The sequence below is a fragment of the Aethalodelphis obliquidens genome, unplaced genomic scaffold (assembly GCF_003676395.1).
Source record: "Aethalodelphis obliquidens isolate GAN/ISIS:26980383/991018 unplaced genomic scaffold, ASM367639v1 scaffold111, whole genome shotgun sequence".
Taxonomy (NCBI): Eukaryota; Metazoa; Chordata; class Mammalia; order Artiodactyla; family Delphinidae; genus Aethalodelphis; species Aethalodelphis obliquidens.
In genome coordinates, this window is record NW_020838055.1 from 2,238,428 (window position 1) to 2,257,034 (window position 18,607).

Genomic DNA, 18,607 nt, shown 5'->3' on the forward strand with positions numbered 1-18,607 from the left:
CCACCCGCCAAGCGACAAGCAAGGAGGCGGGGACGCAGACACCCGCAGGCTCCGGGCGGGGCTCGGAAGGGCCGCAGGGGGCGGAAGCCCGAGCCCGCGGTGTGGCAGTGAGCCAAACCCGGGGGGCACGGAGCCTCTCGGATTTCTGCGCCAACCCTGTGTTCGGGGCGGAGAAGGGTCTCCGGGAGGTCTCCGAGTCCCCACGAGGGAGGGACGGTCGCTGACAGCGCCAGGCAAGGGGGCGAAGTGGACCTCCCAGGTCCTAATCGGATCAGACCTAATCCGTCTGCAGCCAAAGCCCCCGACCTTGCACAGCCAGGCTGGCCGGAACGCATCCCGGGGGCAGGGGGCAAGACCTTCCTGGAACTGTGGCTACAATGCCTTCCCTCTCGCCTCCGCAGGGCAGCCTGGGGAGCGGCCTTTAATGCCGGTTCCTTCCTCCCTCTCCAGGATACATCCCCCCCACCCCGCCCATGTGTCCCGGGCCACCAAAGCTCAGGTTGGTGGGTAGTCGCTAGCGGCTTAGATCACAGCCTGGGGACACGCGGACGCCAGGCCACCGTCTGTGTGCCCTGTCCAAAGCTCACTCTGCCGTCCAAAACCACTCATCTCTGGATCCCTGCTTGCTGGGGAGTCACGGCCTAGTCACCTAATTTGTCCACCAAACCGACTGTCTGCCTCTTGATCTAGTAACCCAAATGATATCTGGGGTTACTGCTCGAGATGTGGCAACCCTGGTATTTGAGAAACTCTCATTTCTGTCACTAGGGAATCACTTAAGTGACCAAGATAGAGATTCTCCTAATCTCTTTCTAGTACATGTCTCTGGATGGGGTTGCCTTGATTCAAAGTTCGTTTCTCTCACTGGAACTAGATCTGCTGCAGTCTACTTGCTTGTCCTGGTTGTTCCCTCCTCTCCAGGTCTGCTGGGCAAACTCAACCCAGAAAGCTCAGTTCCTATCACCTTTCCATCATCCCTGACGCCTTCTTAGCCTGACCCAAGTAGTTAGACACGTTGGCCCTGATGTCATTGTCTACAGCAATTCTCTATTGGACCACAAGACACTTGAGTGTACAGCTCCTCGTGCAGAGGGAGGCTCCCTAAGGTGGGGAGGAGGCATAAATGAATGAATGGCAACCATCGTACTCCCACCCCAGAACCGTGGGTCTGGAGCTTCCTGCAAAGTGGCTGACTTGCTGAGGCTCTTTCCATGGCTTCATGTTGCCACTGGGAGAGTAAATACCAGTTTGAAATACAACCTTTTCTAAGCAGAGGGCCAGGCAGGACTTTGCACTTGCCTGTTGCCAGAGGCACTAATGCACCCTCCAACACCATCTCTGCTTTCCTGTAGCTTTTTTTCTTTTGGCCTTATGTACAATTCTCTGTGTTGCTCTTCTCTGTGTCTCCTTGACTCTTGGGTGATGGCTGTCAGAGTGGAGGATCTTGGTGTACATGCCTACCTCCTCCTTCCTGAGGCCAGTCTTTGTGGGAAGGAAGCCTCACAGATGGGTCCTTTGGTGCCTAGAGCATGACAACCACTCCTGTGTTTTTCACAAGAAAGGTCTGGATGGGGGCCCTTTTCCCATCCCTCTGTTAAAGCTCTACTTACCCCAGTTTATTAGCTCATTTTAATATACTTTGTGAAATACTTAAGTATATCCTTTTAAATTCAATTTTTGAATTAAGTAAAACAAGCACATGGTATAAAATAAAGTTAAAATATGAACTATCTCCTTCCTCAATGACCATCTTCCCTTCCCTGGAGACAGATTCTGTTACTACTTTCTTCATTTGGGGATTTTAAACTCAACTGTTGCCATTCAGTTTCATTCTGATCCTCCCTAGCAGATCTCACCAGCAGTTTCAGAACCGAGCACAGCACACCTGGTTAGGTGACACCTCCACAAGACAGACAGCAGAAGCTCATCAAGGAAGTGGAGTGTGACTGCAACAGCAGGATTTGGCATCAGATCTGTGTGACGTTGGGAGAGTCAGTATCCTGTCTCATGTGTGAAAGTGGTAATAACCATACAGTGTCAAATGAATGCGATATATATATATTTTTTCTGAGCACAAGGGCTACTAGGGTAGGCATAGAAACTGGAGTGAAAGGGAAATTGACCTCTCTCTAGAGCTTACACCCATGTGTCCACATTCAAGTCTCATGCATTTGGGCATCAGGGATGCTTTGAGGCAATGGCTTCTGCATGCCTCTGAAGTTCCCACTGGGTTTGGCAGTACCAAGGCAGGCACAAGGCCCATTGCCATGGCTACAGCCTGCCGCCCTGTGCATAGAAAGCCACCAACTTTGCCAGGGGGCTGCTGTCCAGGGCATAGCTGCTCCTGTTGCCGTCGCTGGGGGCATACTTCAGTCTGAACAGGAAGTAGCACAGTTCCTGGCTTTAAGTCCTCAGTAGTAACCACTACCATTTTCCTGTTTTCTTTTTTTTGGGGGGTATGCGAGCCTCTCACTGTTGTGGCCTCTCCCATTGCGGACGCACTGGCTCAGCAGCCATGGCTCACGGGCCCAGCCGCTCCACGGCACGTGGGATCTTCCCGGACCGGGGCATGAACCCATGTCCCCTGCATCGGCAAGCAGACTCTCAACCACTGCGCCACCAGGGAAGCCCCATTTGCCTGAGTTTTTAGTTTTCTTAGTGCTCTAATTTGTCTTATTCTGCACAACCATACTATTAATGTTTTACTGGTCATTTTACACACTTGCAAATGGACGCTGAGATCATGCTAATGAAGTGGTAAGGCTAGGATTTGAACTAAGATCTTAATTTCAAATCTTTTCATTTTAATATGGAGGCTTTTCATTCTTGCTTCTTGATTTCAGAAGAGGAATCAGGATGCAGAGGCAGGGCCTCACTTGGCTGAATGGAAGCCCAGCCTCTCGCCCTGCCCACCACTTCCACCTGGGTGTTTAAAAGTTAATGCTGTGTTCTCTTAACAGAGTACAACACAGCAGTCCAGACTTACATTCTGTATCAGTCAGAAAGGGACATCTACCATGGCTTCTCTCCTGCCAGTGTGCTGCATAGACACCTGGTTCTGGGCTGCAGGGCAGTCAGCTCTGCGACATTTTTGGTGATGGGCTGCTGGGAATGGTCCTTCTTGCACCTTTACCAGAAGAAGGGAAGAGCCAAGGGGTGGGGGCCTGAGTTCTTTGTGCTGACCACCACCTCCTCTCTCTGCAAGTTCTGGATTCTCAACTTGCACAAGTGCTCTCATCTTAGAAAAAGACATTACAACCTGGAGGCGGTCATCTTGTTTGGGGAGTGGGTCTGCTACAAAATTGGCAAGTCCCCTGAACTTCATTACCCCAAAGCCAAGTCAGCTGGGAGAAAGCCACACAGCCTCAGACATGGAGCAACCAGGCTTGTCTTCTTGCAGAAAAGTCCTGCTGCCTCAGCAGGCAACCTAAGTGCTTCTCGGGAACCCCACAGTTAACACAGAATAGGCAGACTGGAACAAGGAATGCCACAGTCAATTTGGATGGCCGTGGGAAATCCATTAGTGTCAGGGTCAAACCAGCCAAAGAAATCAAGAGCCCCGCCCACTTCCTAAACCCTTCAGGACCACCTGATAGTGAGGGAAGACAGCTGCAGAACCAGAGTGGGAGGTGTTTTCCTTCGTGTCACAGCTGTTTGACAGTAGTGGTGACTGTACTGTATTCAGGCATGGTGATTTTGCTGAGGCCTGCAAAGGCTGTACCCTAGGGGTAGGTGGTGGTGTAAGGTGGCTGCCAGAAATCAGTCACCTGGCTGCTCCCTATGCATTTGGAGGGGCCTGGAAAGGCCTCTGGGGGCAGTAAGGAGTAAAGATGGCTCCAGTTCTACAGGGCACGCCAGGAGCAAGACAGGGGACAAGACAAGGTTCTCTTCTGCTGGGGTCCCATGAGAGCTGGAATAGGGATGGGTGGTCCAAGAGAGAAGTAGCTATAATTAATTTTGGAAACTCTGTCTAGGTTGATTTATAGAACTCTCTCCTTCTACCCTTTTAGTCACCCTTTGGGTATGGCAGTCCTGTCTCAGCTCTGTATTAAGGAGTTCAGGATCAAAGATGCTTCCTAATGACAAGAGTAGTGGCAGGGCTAAAGCGAGCCACAGGGAAATGAAGTTCAGGGGAGCTGTTCACAAGGAGGTCCAACGTCAAGCGTCCTGGGCTTGAAGGCAGGCAGCATTTCCTTCAAGAATGTATCTTTCCATCTCCTTCTGAAAGATGACTTCAGTGGAGATAATCCATTAACAGGGGATCAAGGTGCTTTCACGTTATTCCCAGGAAGAAGTCCCCCTTCAACAATAGTGGAGCAACTGAATAACAGCTATGCTCTTGGAACTGTAGAAAGCAGGAGCTTTATAATAAAAATCACAGGCAGAGGTTTGCAGAAAGAACAGGGGTTAGTTGGCATTGGATACATTGGGTATCCAGATGAAAGAGTTCTCTGATTATTCAGATGGAGGTTTTCAGGAATGAAAGTCAACCCTCAGGTTACCAAACCTTGCAGGACAGAAATCATGGAAGAACATCCAATTCACAGACTAATATACACTGTCCCCCAGAAAACAACTGATTAGGCTGTTCCTTTTACTTCATGAACACTTGGCACTATCTAAACTATTTATGGTCTGGTATCCTCCAGACCATACACCTTATCCCCCATTTTTCTACAAAAATGTAAGCGGTCTGGAGTACAGGGGCCTTGCCTTACCTTATTCATAATAATGACTGCATCCAAGTTTTAGTGCCTGCCACACAGTAGGCTCTCAAATGTTTACTAGACTAACGGGCTCACAGAATGACTGTCAGGAACTGCAGAGAGCTTGCTCTACCATACAATCTTCTTAACCAGTAGTTCTCAAAGAGTGGTCCCATGACTAGCTGCATCAGGATCTCCTGGGCATCTGTTAAAAAGGCAGAATTTCAGAACATACCCCAAACCTGCTGAATCAGAAGCTTTGAGGATAGGGCCCAGAAGCTGTATGTTAAACTCGCAGGTGATCCTGACCTGCACTGAAGTTGGAAAACTGCTGTTCTTAATCGCATTTGGGGGAATCATTCCACAGGAAGGATCTGAGGAACCTGTGGAAACCTGGTTAATTGTACACGTCTTGGTTTGCTCTAAAAAGAATTCACACTCAGGTTTATAAACCAGTCTTCAGACTGAATCAAGGATTAACTTTCCTCAACCCTGAGGGAAATGTAGGAGTCCTGTGAGACCCAGCTGGCTCTAGCACTCTCTTCTAGAGGGAAGAGTCGAACAGGTCAGAAAGCACAGCACAATCGGGTGACACACTTCCGTGCAGAGCCAAGTGTTCACCTCCTGGTAGACACAGAATCCGCTTCTTTTGCTCCACTGGGTTCACAAGCATCTTGAAAGCACTGGTTTCCGTTTTCTGCACAGGGCGTGCACCTGTGGGTGCTCAAAGGCTGTCCATGAGAGCGTATCAAAGTTCACAGAATCATCTGCCCTCAATGCCGGCCTCCAACTTGAGGCTGTCTAAACTGCAACCTGACAAACATTCTCTACTGCACCAAGCAGAACTACTCCTCTCTTGGAGGTGCCAGGATGTTGGCCACCCTTCCTGGATAACTTCTACTCATCTTTCTCCACTTAGACCATGGAAATAAAAAGTGGGCAAGGCACATCAACCATATGTTCCTTAAGCCTCATGAAGGTGAGAAGGTGGTCAGTTGGTCAGGAAACCCGCACCACTGAACATTAATTGATGACCAAGACCGGGTGAGGCTGAGTATTTAGACTCTTCTTGGGACACATGAAGAAACTGGTACATGAACGCAGAGAATGGGACTAGAATCCAGAAATGATGTTCCATTTATTCACTGAAAAAGAGGGAGATTAAGCCTTCTTGATGAACTTCTTCCAATCTCCCAAAACTCCCTCTCTTCACTTTTCCAAAATAACACATTGAGAAACATGTTTGTACAAAAACCACATATTATTCCCCCCTCACAAAATCGGGTGGCTGTATTACAGGAATGAAACCAGATCAGACATAAAAAGTCACCACTTATACTGAAACATAACAGTGTAAGAATTCAGGTATTCTGTAGATTACCAGCATAGTAAAAATACTTCCACCTGGATCTTTTAAATTTGAAAGTGATCACATTAAAGACCTGAGGTTACAGGAGACCACAGTATGAACCAGAATTCCATTTTCTTTCTAAGACCTCAGTGGAAAAGGTAAGTATTTGGAATGAATTTCCTTTGGGAAAGACTGGTGTGAAAATAAAACCCTGGCCATTGTCAAAAGGCACGGGGGTCTTTCTGAAGTCAAAAGCAATGGAATTAAACTCCAGTAGGAACAAGCTCATTTCCACTCCAAGAGTCCAGAATAAACTCAAAAAAGGAACAAGGTCTCCTTGGTTCCAGTACTCTGATGGTGACCAGGGCCACCTGGTTAGAGGTAACACCTGAGGGTTTGAAAGGCAAATCTTAACTGTGGTTTAATTTTTTCCTTTTTTTTTTTTGCTTTCTGACATTAAGGAAGAAAGTTCTAGGGTGTTTTATAAACACCTTCCCACACCCTCACATATGTAAAGCTTTATAGAATATATAGAAAAGGTATCCAAAAGATGTTCCACTTTGCATTCTAAATGAAACTGCCACTTGAAACTGTGAAGAAGCCAGGTGCTTTGGAAATCAAGCTCTACTCAAAACACCCTTTCCCCACCCATGGAAAGACAGAGGGGAGGGAAGAAGGACAAGAAGAGAACACCAAGAACTCTTTAAGTCACTCATCAGCAGGGGTAGAAATGGGCTCATATTAAGGCATTTTTGTGGCTCTTCCTCTGGAATGGTATTCCACTCTCCTAGCCCGAGAACCTCACCCTCAAAGCATGATGCTCTGATTGCCAAGTGAGCTCCTTGGTACCCACAGCATCTCCTTGACAACCCTGTGATAGATGGAATGTGAGATCTCAGACAGGGAAGGGAGAAGGGATGAGAGGCTGTTGATCCTGCCCCACTTCTCCAATCCCACCCCAAACCTAAAGTACCGCTTCACTAAATCCTTCACCCTGGCTACTCCAAGAGGTAGTTTGGGGACTTGCACCCCCAGCCAACCTAATCAAGTTCCATGAGCTAAAATGTTTATCAGCACTATCTACTTACTCTTTTTTTTTTTAAGGTTTTTTTTTTTAAAGAGGGAGAAAAAAAGAATGCATACAAAGCAGTGAATAGTGGGCTACATTCATTGGGTGGCCGTTGCCCTAGACGCCCAAAACTTTCCTGGCTAGTCTAGGAAACTAAGGAATGCCTCCCAAATGCAGCCCTCAAAGCTCACATTGCCCTCAGAAGAACAAGCCCCCCACCCCGCCCCCGGAATCTAACAAACCATCTGCATAGAAAACCAGAACCAGTGGGCCTGGGGAAGAAGTGGATCTGTTCTAATGCTTGTGCTCTCCCCTACCAGGGACTAAAGGGGGATGTTCTGCCAGGCAGGCTGGAGGTTCTCACAGTCCTCACTAGGGATGAAGTCAGTGGGATCCCTTTGCCCATCTCTTTTAATTCTGGTGCGTCCATGTGTGGCAAAAGTCTCATGAACCTTCACCATCAGCACCATTCTTAGCTCAGATAAGCAGAAATAAGGTCACTTATAATGCCTTAAGGTTTATCCCTTCTGGCTATCCCCTCTGCCCATCATTATTTTTTGGTTCCTATTAACTTAGGATGCTCTCCTTTAAAGCAATAATGACCCATCCCCCCCAAAGAAAGAAAAAGATAATGATTATAAAGCATTATCCATAAAAGCATAAGACAAAGCAAAAAAACTGCAGGAGAGCAAAAATGACAGACATAGAAACACTACTGTTGATAGGACCTGCAGATAAACTGTCAGCATACCCCATACCAGGACAGGGAGACACTGGGTATTTTTAGGATGACCAGGGCACACTGTCACCACAGGCTTCCCCCTGAGTGTTGGAGGAGGACCTAACACAAGACGTGTCAGAGCACGGACAGGGGTGGCAAGAGAAATGGGGAAATAAGGGATGTGTGCTTGGGGCTGCAAGAATAAAAATCCTGAAAGAAACCCAAGGAAGCTGAGTAACACAAGTCCTGTCATCCCCACTCCAGCTGGTGGCGCTGGGCGTGGACGTCCCCTGCATCTTCCAGGCTAGGGCGCAGCCGAGGCTGGTGGGCCTGGAGCGGGAGGCGGAGGGACTCCATCTGTAGGTGGTGGAGGAGGTGGCTGCTGCTGCGGCGGAGGGGGATCTGCAAACACATCCAGAAGTTAACTCATCATTGCTGGAAACACAGGGGCTCAGGGAAGAGCCCATTTAGAGAAAAATGACTTAAGAAGGTTTCTTTATCGCCTGTGAGGCACTGCTGCCGCTGCGATCTACGTGGCGCAGGTCCATCTGGACCTCCAGGTCACTGCTCATGTTGCTTCCCCTGACCCATGAGGTTGGGGGAGTGGGGAGGTGTCTGAACCTGCCCCAATCTCCTTCAAGGCCCACCCCTTCCAAGAATCACTCCAGACCTTTTCAAAACTTAATTATATTTTGATTTTATTGTATTTTAATGGTTCTCACTGCTAATTTTATTTCTTCAGTTAAATGATAAGCTCCTTCCTGGGCAAGTTCTGTGTCTTCTTTTCTTTCTCATAGTGCCTAGCCTAGCTGGGCACAAAATAGATTATCAGAAACTTCTTGCTGATATTAACTATCTCCAGCAGGGCCAGACAGCTTCACTTGAGACAGCTGCTGACAAGTTGGACAGTCCTGGGAGGCCCCACAGCTCCTGAACTGCAGTCCTTGGATTTTTGGCCAAAACTAGGTCAGGTCCTGAAGGGAACAATTAGTATGAGTGTCTGGGGCTCTTTCCTGTTTCAATTTTAGCTGCTTTTCAAAGGAACCCCGGATATAATTTAATCCAGGGATTTTTTAAACTAGATTTTGCCGGAAATGAAAACATATGAAACAAATAATTAAACTGCAGCCTTCCTTACCAGTCAATTCACCCAACTTTCCCCCTAGGAGATTTCCACCAAACTGCTAAGGCTCTTCAAAGCATTTTGAAGCCCACTGATCTAATCCCTTGTGTCATCTTGCAGTGGAGGAAACCAGGGCCTGGAGACGGGAAGCGACTCGCCTGATGAGGCCTGCCCAGTGCCCTGGAGCCAAGTCAGCGGTTCAGAATCCCTGAAATTCACTTGTGGCAGGAAGTGATCGGGAGCAAACCTTCCACATTCTCAAGGTGCTCCACTGAGGGCCCTTTAGGATGGAATCCTGTACACAAATCGCGGGTTACCAGCAGGACATGACCGTGGTAAAGACCAACGACATTATCTCTGCAAAGGGGATGGGCAAACTGGTCAAACCTCCTTATCAGCCAGCACATTTGTATACTGCCTGTAAGGCGGCAAGGCAAGGATTTTCTTGCCAAGGAAAAGAGGTACCCACTAGACTACAGCCTCTGATCACTGACTCAGAGATACCTTTTTCTATTGTTGTGATCCTATACTGACCCAGCTCAATTGCTGTCTTTCTTCTGTGCAGCTACTTTGTCCTTGGACCCTGTGGGTCCAATGAGAAAGGAGATGTACCTCTGTCGATAGTCCCTGCCTCCTGGCCCTAGGAAGTCTCCCAGAGAACTACAGTGAACTCAAGTCACTTCACAGCCTCGCGTAACTTATGGTAAACCCTATACTACTATCCACTTGTTCATTTCGTATTTTCCCAACTAAAGCTCCTGGAGGCCAGGAATTCCTATACATCCTAGCTCTGTATTGTGAACAGAAGCTAACTCCTCCTCACATACGTGACTTCTAAATGGACCTGGGATCACAGATGTGGCTGGGAACATGGCCACTATCGGCTGCATTTTGGGATCATTACTCCTGCTCTACAGGAGTAAAGAGCAGGCCAAGCTCTGATGCAGTCCTCTGGAGGCCAGGGTTGGAGTAGAACAAGGGCCCCATGGCAGAAATGAGCTAGTTGGCTTTGCACATACCACCAGGCAGACATCGTTCAGCAGCATCTGTGCCTTCTCCATGGAGCCTGCTAAGACCTCAAATTCCTTCTCAACACAGCCCTGAATACTCCTTCCTTAGTCTAAGCAGCCACTACAAATATATCAAAATGGCTACAAGAAACTTACTTGTTATTCCTGCCCTAAACCAGATCCTATTCTTTTTTTTTTTTTTTTTTTGCGGTACATGGGCCTCTCACTGTTGTGGCCTCTCCCGTTGTGGAGCACAGGCTCCGGACGCGCAGGCTCAGCGGCCATGGCTCACGGGCCCAGCCGCTCCGCGGCATGTGGGATCTTCCCAGACCGGGGCACGAACCCATGTCCCCTGCACCGGCAGGCGGACTCTCAACCACTGTGCCACCAGGGAAGCCCCTATTCTTTTCTTTACACCTGCCACTTTTAAACCCTGAATCCATAAAAGGCTCCTATAGGGAAAACAACTACCAGTAGCTCTGTATGTCTTCCAAGATTCAAATTACATAGGCTTAATCAGGAGTGGGCAAGGCATGCCCCTGGCCTCCTAACAGACCCTGGAGTCACGAGTGCATGTCACGAAGGCTATGTATGGCATAAGAGCCCGACTAACTGGGAGCACTTCGCACTCATCACCTGGGTACCTGTCCACCAGGGGTACTGAAGAGGAATGACTAAAAAAACAGTCTTTTGGAAACCACTCTCACAGGTCATACTGTCCATGGACCTGTCAAACACCAGAGAGAACAAAAAGCCTGCCTCCCTGTGTATAGCCCTCCCTAAAAGACCCGGGGGTAATACATCTCCCACCTTGCTACTTACACATGCCGTTAGGTGCCGTGAGGGGTACCCGGGGTCCTAAGATGTTTCCTGGGATTGGAGGCATACCAGGAGGGGTAGGGCCACTCCCAGGGGGGTGGATGTTGGCTGCAACGGTGGACATCATGCGGCCTGGCATGGGCTGCCCAGACATCATGGAACCTGGACCTGGTATCTGACCTGTGGAGGGAGATTTAAAGTACTGAGGTAAATGTACTAGGAAAAAAAGGAATCAACTCACTGCCCGAGACTGCTAAATACAGACAAATACCTAACCCTCCAAAACAATTAGAAAGATCAACAGAGCAATAATCTGTAATAATCTCTCTGTCCAGCTTTTAATTTGGGGTGGGGTGGGGGGACAGAGGGATAATGGGGCAGATCTGTGAAGTGAATGATTACCCCAAACCCTGCTATAGGTAGACAGTAGCTGTAAGAAACAGTTACCAAACATCCTTAAAAGAAAGCATTAATTCTGGTTAGTTTGGGTGAACAATGGATTGTCCAATATCTTCCTGAGGACACAAAATGCCAAGCAAAGACCACAGGGAGTGGAAAGAAGGACTTTAACAGCAAGTCAGCGCACAGTCCAAGGACTGAAGCTCAGTCCAGATTGAGCTTCATGCACAGGCTATGTGGGAATGTGTATGCCTGAAAGGGTATTGATCAATACTGTGAAATCACAATTAAAAAGGGATTCTAATTGGAATCCTCAAGTCCTGTTCACAAAAAAATCTCTCCCTCTCTCCCCAACCAGGAAGCACTGGCTCTGGAGAACCATGGTGGGGGAGACATACGGGCAACAGGCAACTCCTTCACCTCTTCCTCTTGCTTTGATGTGCACAATGGAGAGACGCTAGACATAAGGACCATGAAACACCTCCTGCATTCAGTTTCACACTGAGTCTTTAGAACTTTCAGCAAACTTTTTCTGTAGAGCCAGACAGTAAGTATTTGGACTTGGCAGGCCATATGGCCTCTGTCACAACTATTTAACTTTGCTACTGTAGTATGAAGGCAGTCAGACAATGTGTAACAAATAGGTTACCGAAACATCTTTGTTTATGGACTCTGAAATGTGAATTTCACATAATTTTCATGTGACATAAACATTCTTTCAAGTTTTCCCCAACCACTTAAACTGTAAAAACCATTCTTAGCCTATGGCCCCTACAAAAACAGGAGATAGGCCAGATTTGGTTGCAGTTAGCCAAACCTCCCTTAGATATGGTGGTGGATATGTATTAATTCTTCAACTCAGCGGTCTGGCTCCTGGGCTTGGCTTTAAAGAGCCACAAACAAAGGAGAATTGTTTAATGGGCACAAACCAAGGCTGAAGCTATATATAAGGACAAATCATAATCTCCACAGAATAAGGAAAGAGAATCTATTGTAGTTTTTTCTTTCTTTCGTTTTTTAATCTAGGGACATTAGCACACCTATGTAAGGTCAACTATATGAAACTGAACACAGGCTTCTAGGCATAGTCCTGAGACAGCTGGAAATAAGAACGCTTGAGGTTCAAGCTTGGAAGATGGGACTACCAGACAGCTAACTGGCAACTAAAATATATAGAGCAGTACTGGAGATAACTCAAGTGAAGAATTCTCTGTCAGTGCTTAGAAAAAGGCCTGTCTTAAGACAGACACACAAAGCTTCAAGCCTCACACCATCCATTTCCAGTGTCTGTTCCATGAGCCAGGACTCAAAGAGCAGAGCTTTTCACTACAGGGTGTCAATGAAGAGAACCCCAGTGAGATACAAGATTCAGGAAGAGAAGTGGTCCACTGTCTTTGGGGGACTATTTTTTAAAAGCATAGGGAGGCATCAACCTTATGCCTCAGAATGAAAAGAACAGCAAATTTTGGGTCCTCTGGCCCACCTTCCTGTGCTCTATAATGCAATCATGCAAAAGTACAGCAGAGGAGCCCCAGAGGCCCATCTGCTGGAGGACAACTTGATCAAATCACCTCAGAGAAAGCAAGAGCAGGTGCTGGGCTGAGACTACCACTACTACTACACCACTGAACTTCAGTAATTAAAGCTGGGTGCCTGTGCCACAGTGCTAGGACAGATTTAGGCTGTGCTGAAGAGTCTATCCACGTAGGGAATGACACAAGAGATAAAAAAACAAATGCCAAGTATATTACAAGCCATACAAAGGATGAGTACACATGAAGGTGTGGCAGGCAAATCAAGGGAAAACTATGGAAGGAGCAAGTAAAAGAAAATAATACCTTCTGGTTAACCAAGAGCAACTTGTGAATGACTTGAGACTTTGGATAATGTGTATATAAAGTGAAGGAGGGGAATTAGGAACAGGATAACAGCAGACTATCCTAAGCACAAGGCCTAGCCTGAGTTACACAATCAGAACATAATATGAATATTGTTCCATTTATACGTAGCATCTTCATACTCGCCATCCCCTCTGAGGTAACTGCATCACCTTATTATCTATCACTTGCATTTCACCAAGGAGTAACAAGCTCAAAAGGTTATTAAAAAAAGTGCCCAGGCTACAGAGCCAAGTTGTCCACGGTTGGTTTGTCTGACATGAATCAAAGCAAAGGGGACCGGATGAGTCACACACACAGAATGGGGTGAGGGACTTCGCCCGGTAAGGCTACAGGGGACTGGGTGAAAGGTTCTGGAGAAATGAGGAACATGGGCCTGATTTTCTGTGTGATGGAAAGCTTTAAGAAGGGATGCAGAGGAGTCTGAGCCTAGAGCAGAGGAAGAGAGCTTTTGCAGAGAAGTAGGGGCTGCATGAGGGCAGGATAAGTAGATAAGAGTTGAGAACAGCACCCTACAGGCTTCCTGGGGATGGGTAAGAGAATGAGGAGGAGGGGTGAGTATGAAGCTGAGAAGGAGAAAGAATTCGGGTTTGGCACCTAACTGGCATGTGGAGTGTAGAGAATGGGGAAGGAATTTTGCTTTGGGAACAGGAGGTGTGGAATTGGCTGTCATTCCAGTGGAACACAGAGATGGGGTGAAGGGAAGATACAGAACTCTCAAAAGTTTCCAATGGGCAATAAGTAGCACACACACAGCCTTATTATTCTAAGAATCAGGGTCTGTCCTCTGTAACTCTCCCAGTTTCCTTCCTACCAAACACCTGTGAGGCCATTACTAAACACAATGCTTTTTTTCCCCCACTCTCTGAGTCTCTACTAATGATTTTTTGATGGTATTCCAGGTGGTGAGACAGGGCAAGAGGAGATACTTTTGCTGTTGTTGGGGACAGGAGGCCTAGTATGAAGTCCAGACCTACAGAATCCCAACCTGGAGATGAAAGAACACTTTCAATGGACTTGCTGTGATGAATGGAAGCCATTCACTAGAACAGATAATACGGCCCGTGTTTATCAATGGGTGCAGATTCCCTCCTTCTACCCAGTTCAACCTGGACAAGAGGCCTTGAGCAAGTCAGGAAGAACATTTTGCCAGCCCGTCTCAGGTCTCTCTCTCCAGAAAACCAACAGCAGAACACTGAAGAATGCCTTTACAAAAAGGCCAGAAAGAGTACTGAGTAAGGGAGAAAGAAAGAAAGAAGGAAGAGCATAGACCAGGTGTGTGCTAAGTAATAAGACACGCAACTGTTCAGTCCTAACCAATGTCGTCCACAACAGTCTGACAGAGTTTTTATACTTTGATGTCTAGAGCAAGGTGTGGGTTGTCCAAACTCCTGGCTGACCAGTGAGCATCCCAGTCAGAAAGCCACCCAATACCATTCTCGACAGGGAAAGTGAAGATGAACGTGCCTGGAAGCTGAACAGTGCGATCTCACTTCTACTTCACGCCAACCCAGATGAGTGGTCTTGGACAAGTCATTTAGGATGCCCGGAGCCTCAGTTTCCTGAGATTATTATAAAGAGTGATGCTAAATATCTGCTGTACTCTCTCTGTATGATCAGGGAAACTGTTTATTTCTTATGGTGCCTTATTATGTCACTGGCTCTGCCTTATGAGAGGCAGGGCAAATATTCTCATTTTATAGACAGTAAACAGAAGCTCAGAAAAGTTAAGAGACTTCTTTACGGTCACAGAACTTGTAAGAGGAATGAGATCCAAGTCTTCCGATTCTAAATCCAATTCTCTTTCTACCACACTATTCTGTGCTCAAATGAAACAGTTCCTGTGAAAGGACTTAATATAACAGTCAGCATTTAAAAAAAAAATCTGAGATGTAAACTTTAATTCCAAACACCATGTTTTCTTCTTCACTATATCAACAATAAGGAAACTGCTCTGCTTCCTGCAATACATAATTTTATCAAATATACTTTCCAGCACCTTGCAGTGGGTTGGATGGTGGCCCCCAAACAGATAATGCACACGTTCTAATACCTGGAACCTGCAAATGTAACCATATTTGGAAAAAGCATCTTTGCAGATTTAAGTTAAGGACCTTAAGATCATCCTAGATTATTCTGGTGGGCCCTAAATCCAATGACAAGTGTTCTTATATGGGACACATGGAGGAAAAGACACAGAGGAGAAAGAAGGTAAAGATGGAGTAAAGAGAGATGTGGCCACAAGCCAAGGAATGCTACCAGACACCAGAAGCTGGAAGATGCAATGAACAGACTCTCCCCTAGAGCCCCTGGAGGGAACATGACCTTGCTCTAGCAGCTCCCAGAATTGTGAGACCTACATTTCTGTTGTTGTAAGTTACCACGTTTATGAAAGGGGAAAACAAAGACTGAGTAGCTCACCCAATGTCATAAAGTGTATAAATAAGGGAGCCCAGCTCTGACCTGGGTACTCTGGCTTCAGATCTGGTGTTTGCAATACAGTGCACTCTGAGGATGAAGGTCTGGAGGAAGGGGGCCCATCTGTCTTCCAGCAGACTATGTGATACAAACCCTGCTGCCAATAAAGTGATGGGTCAGGTATTCAACCCACACCTAGCTCCAGAAACAATCTGGCAAAGAGGAATCACTGGCACATGGACACAAGGTGATAACTACCAAAACACACTGGGATAAGCCTTGCAGGCTCGGCTGTCAGGCCCATCAGTGCTGTTTCCAAAGCTACCTGCTCAGCGGCAGTGGCCCATTTACCTATTTCCCTATATCTTTATGGCAACAAGCTGGGATAGAATAGCTTTAGGGTTTTCCAAGGCTATTTGCCTAACAGCTGGAAAAAACCTTTCCTTTCTCTTGCTGTAAATCCTGAAGCTTTCTGTAAAACAAAGTTCTTCTATCCTCCTGTCACAAACACAGCCATAAAGCCACTGGGGTATGGGTATTTAAGGTATGAGAGGACAATGGCTCCTTGGGAAAGGTGGCAGCAAAAAGGAAGAACTAGAAGAAAAACCATTTACTTCCACTGTGGGACCTTGCACAGACAAACATTTCTCAGGAAAGCAAGAAGCACCAAGAGTGAGGCAATGCCCCTGTGCCATCCAAAGGTGCTGGTGTGCCTATGGCAGTGGATTTAGAGGACAAGGAGGGGACAGAATGTTGCTCTGAGTTGGGGCCTGTCACTTCCCAGGCAAAGACAGTTGTCTCATGGAATCCTTCAGGTTGTTAGGAAGGCTGAAGTAAGGGCCCAGTTTCAGGATAAGGAAACAAAATCTTAGAGAGGCTATGGAATTTGTTTGAAAGTCACAAGGAACAAGAGACTGAGCTGTCTGACCCTGAGGCTCATTCTCCTTTCCTTTACACCACCCTGCCTTAAAAGGGTATTTCTTTCCGTGGGAAAGCCGATTTCTCTTTTTTTAAAAAATAAATTTATTTATTTTGTTTTTGACTGTGTTGGGTCTTCGTTGCTGTGCATGGGCTTCCTCTAGTTGTGGCGAGCGGGGGCTACTCTTTGTTTGGTGCTTGGGCTTCTCATTGTGGTGGTTTCTCTTGTTGCTGTGCACGGGCTCAGTAGTTGTGGCTCGCGGGCTCTAGAGCGCAGGCTCAGCAGTTGTGGTGCATGGGCTCAGTTGCTCCACGGCATGTGGGATCTTCCTGGACCAGGGCTTGAACCCGTGTCCCCTGCACTGGCAGGTGGATTCTTAACCACTGCGCCACCAGGGAAACCCAACCCCTGTCCTTTTGAAATCTAAATGTCCTTGGGTTTTCTGGTTTCTGATATAGGTCTCACCACTTTTTTTTTAATTTTTGGCTGTGTTGGGTCTTTGTTGCTGCACGCAAGCTTCCTCTAGTTGCGGCAAGCGGGGGCTACTCTTCATTGCGGTGCGCGGGCTTCTCATTGGGGTGGCTTCTCTTGTTGAGGAGCACGGGCTCTAGGCGCGCGGGCTTCAACAGTTGTGGCACGTGGGCTCAGTAGTTGTGGCGCACGTGCTTAGTTGCTCCGCGGCATGTGGGATCTTCCTGGACCAGGGCTTGAACTCATGTCCCCTGCATTGGCAGGCAGATTCTTAACCACTGTACCACCAGGGAAGCCCCTCACCACTTTTAAATGGATGACAATGTCTGAAGGCATTTCCATTAACTCTTAATAAACATGAAGAAGTCTGACCTACAGATACCTAAAATGAAGCGGAGCAGGCCTTACCAAACAAAATAAAGGGTGTGTATATGTAGTTTCCATTAAAAAAAAATTCAGGTGTTTCCTTTTCCAGTAGAGAGGAAGGTGAGAGATAAGAGAGATGTGGCTTCAGAACAGCAGTATCAAAGCATATACTGGTGGGAGTCTGACCTACATACAAGCTTTTTTTTTTTTTTTTTAAAACAGCAGGCATCTGAAGCCTGAAAAATGGAAAGGTTTGCTAAAATTAGGCTTTGCCTAGTGGAAAAATCCCTCACACTCTCAGGTTTATTAGATCTTATACTAAAGCGTTAACGGCCACCATGCCTAAAAGAATATTAAGGATTTTATTTTTATTCTTTGGGATGGGAGAGGCAGGTGGGTAAGGAACACAAAACTAGGAGAGGGAACCTATGAATTTCCAAGCTTAAGCATACTTCATTGCTGTTTCTAACCATCCATGACACACTCTCTGGCTGAGTATCCCAGAGAACAGAAATAACAATCGGGGCCAAGCGAGGGGGAAGCCCAGGCTCCTCGGAGATTGCTCCTCCCGCAGCAGCTTCCGGGGGGCACAGACGCTCTTTGTTGAAGACTGTGCCCTCACTGTTCTCTCTGTAAGGATAACCTGCTACTCTGGAAAGTGGCACAGCAGCCTTGTTATCACATCATGCAAGCAGGACCAAAGGCACCGCAGATAATAAAGACTTGGCTGATGTGACGAGCTAGTCCTTTTCCCTCTTCAGTGTGGGGCTCCGAGTTGGGTGGAGAGGGGAGGCTGGGAAGTGATGAGTAGTTGTAATCCTTTCCTAAGTAGTATTTCCCACGGGGAGGGTTCTGTAAGTGGGTCTAACTTGGGGGCTTAAAAGTCAAGTGCCTAATGCCTTCCTTGAAATTTCCTTGAACAACCAATATTTTACTAACTGATGCAAAATATTCTAGTTTTATTATTAAAACGTCTAACATCCCTGAGTTCTCATCAAACCAGATCAATTCCTACTCTGATTTTTCTTAGGCACTTCTAAAAATTCTTATGTTATTAATGAGGAAACCATAAAGATATTTAAACCAACATGTTCTTTTCTCTCTGCTTTTCACACACAGAGACACATAACAAAGGCTTCCCCAATGCAGGTGGCTCACTCCAGATCCATGAGGCACTAATACTCAAGAGTGCCTCATTTACTATTTATTTTTAACAGAACTTTATTGGAGTATAATTGCTTCACAATACTGTGTTAGTTTCTGTTGTACAACAAAGCGAATCAGCCATATGCATACACGTGTCCCCATACCCCCTCCCTCTTGAGCCTCCCTCAACC

The 18,607-nt window shown here is 46.9% G+C and overlaps 1 protein-coding gene across 3 annotated transcripts in view; it reads right to left on the minus strand.

Annotated features, from left to right (window-relative positions):
- Positions 1 to 5,825: 5,825 nt before the first annotated feature.
- The window catches only part of SMARCC1 (SWI/SNF related BAF chromatin remodeling complex subunit C1), a 180,349-nt gene continuing 167,567 nt past the window's right edge, over positions 5,826 to 18,607 (minus strand). For 2 of the 3 annotated variants that reach the window (XM_027097002.1, XM_027097001.1), the window contains exons 27-28: positions 10,803 to 10,979; positions 5,826 to 8,249 (exon numbers count right to left, since the gene is read on the minus strand). In XM_027097002.1, coding sequence (XP_026952803.1) covers positions 8,152 to 8,249; positions 10,803 to 10,979 — 275 coding nt within the window. In that variant the 3' untranslated portion in view covers positions 5,826 to 8,151. Of the gene's footprint in view, positions 8,250 to 8,296; positions 8,822 to 10,802; positions 10,980 to 18,607 lie in introns of those variants that run through there. The other variant, XM_027097003.1, reaches the window with a different exon arrangement.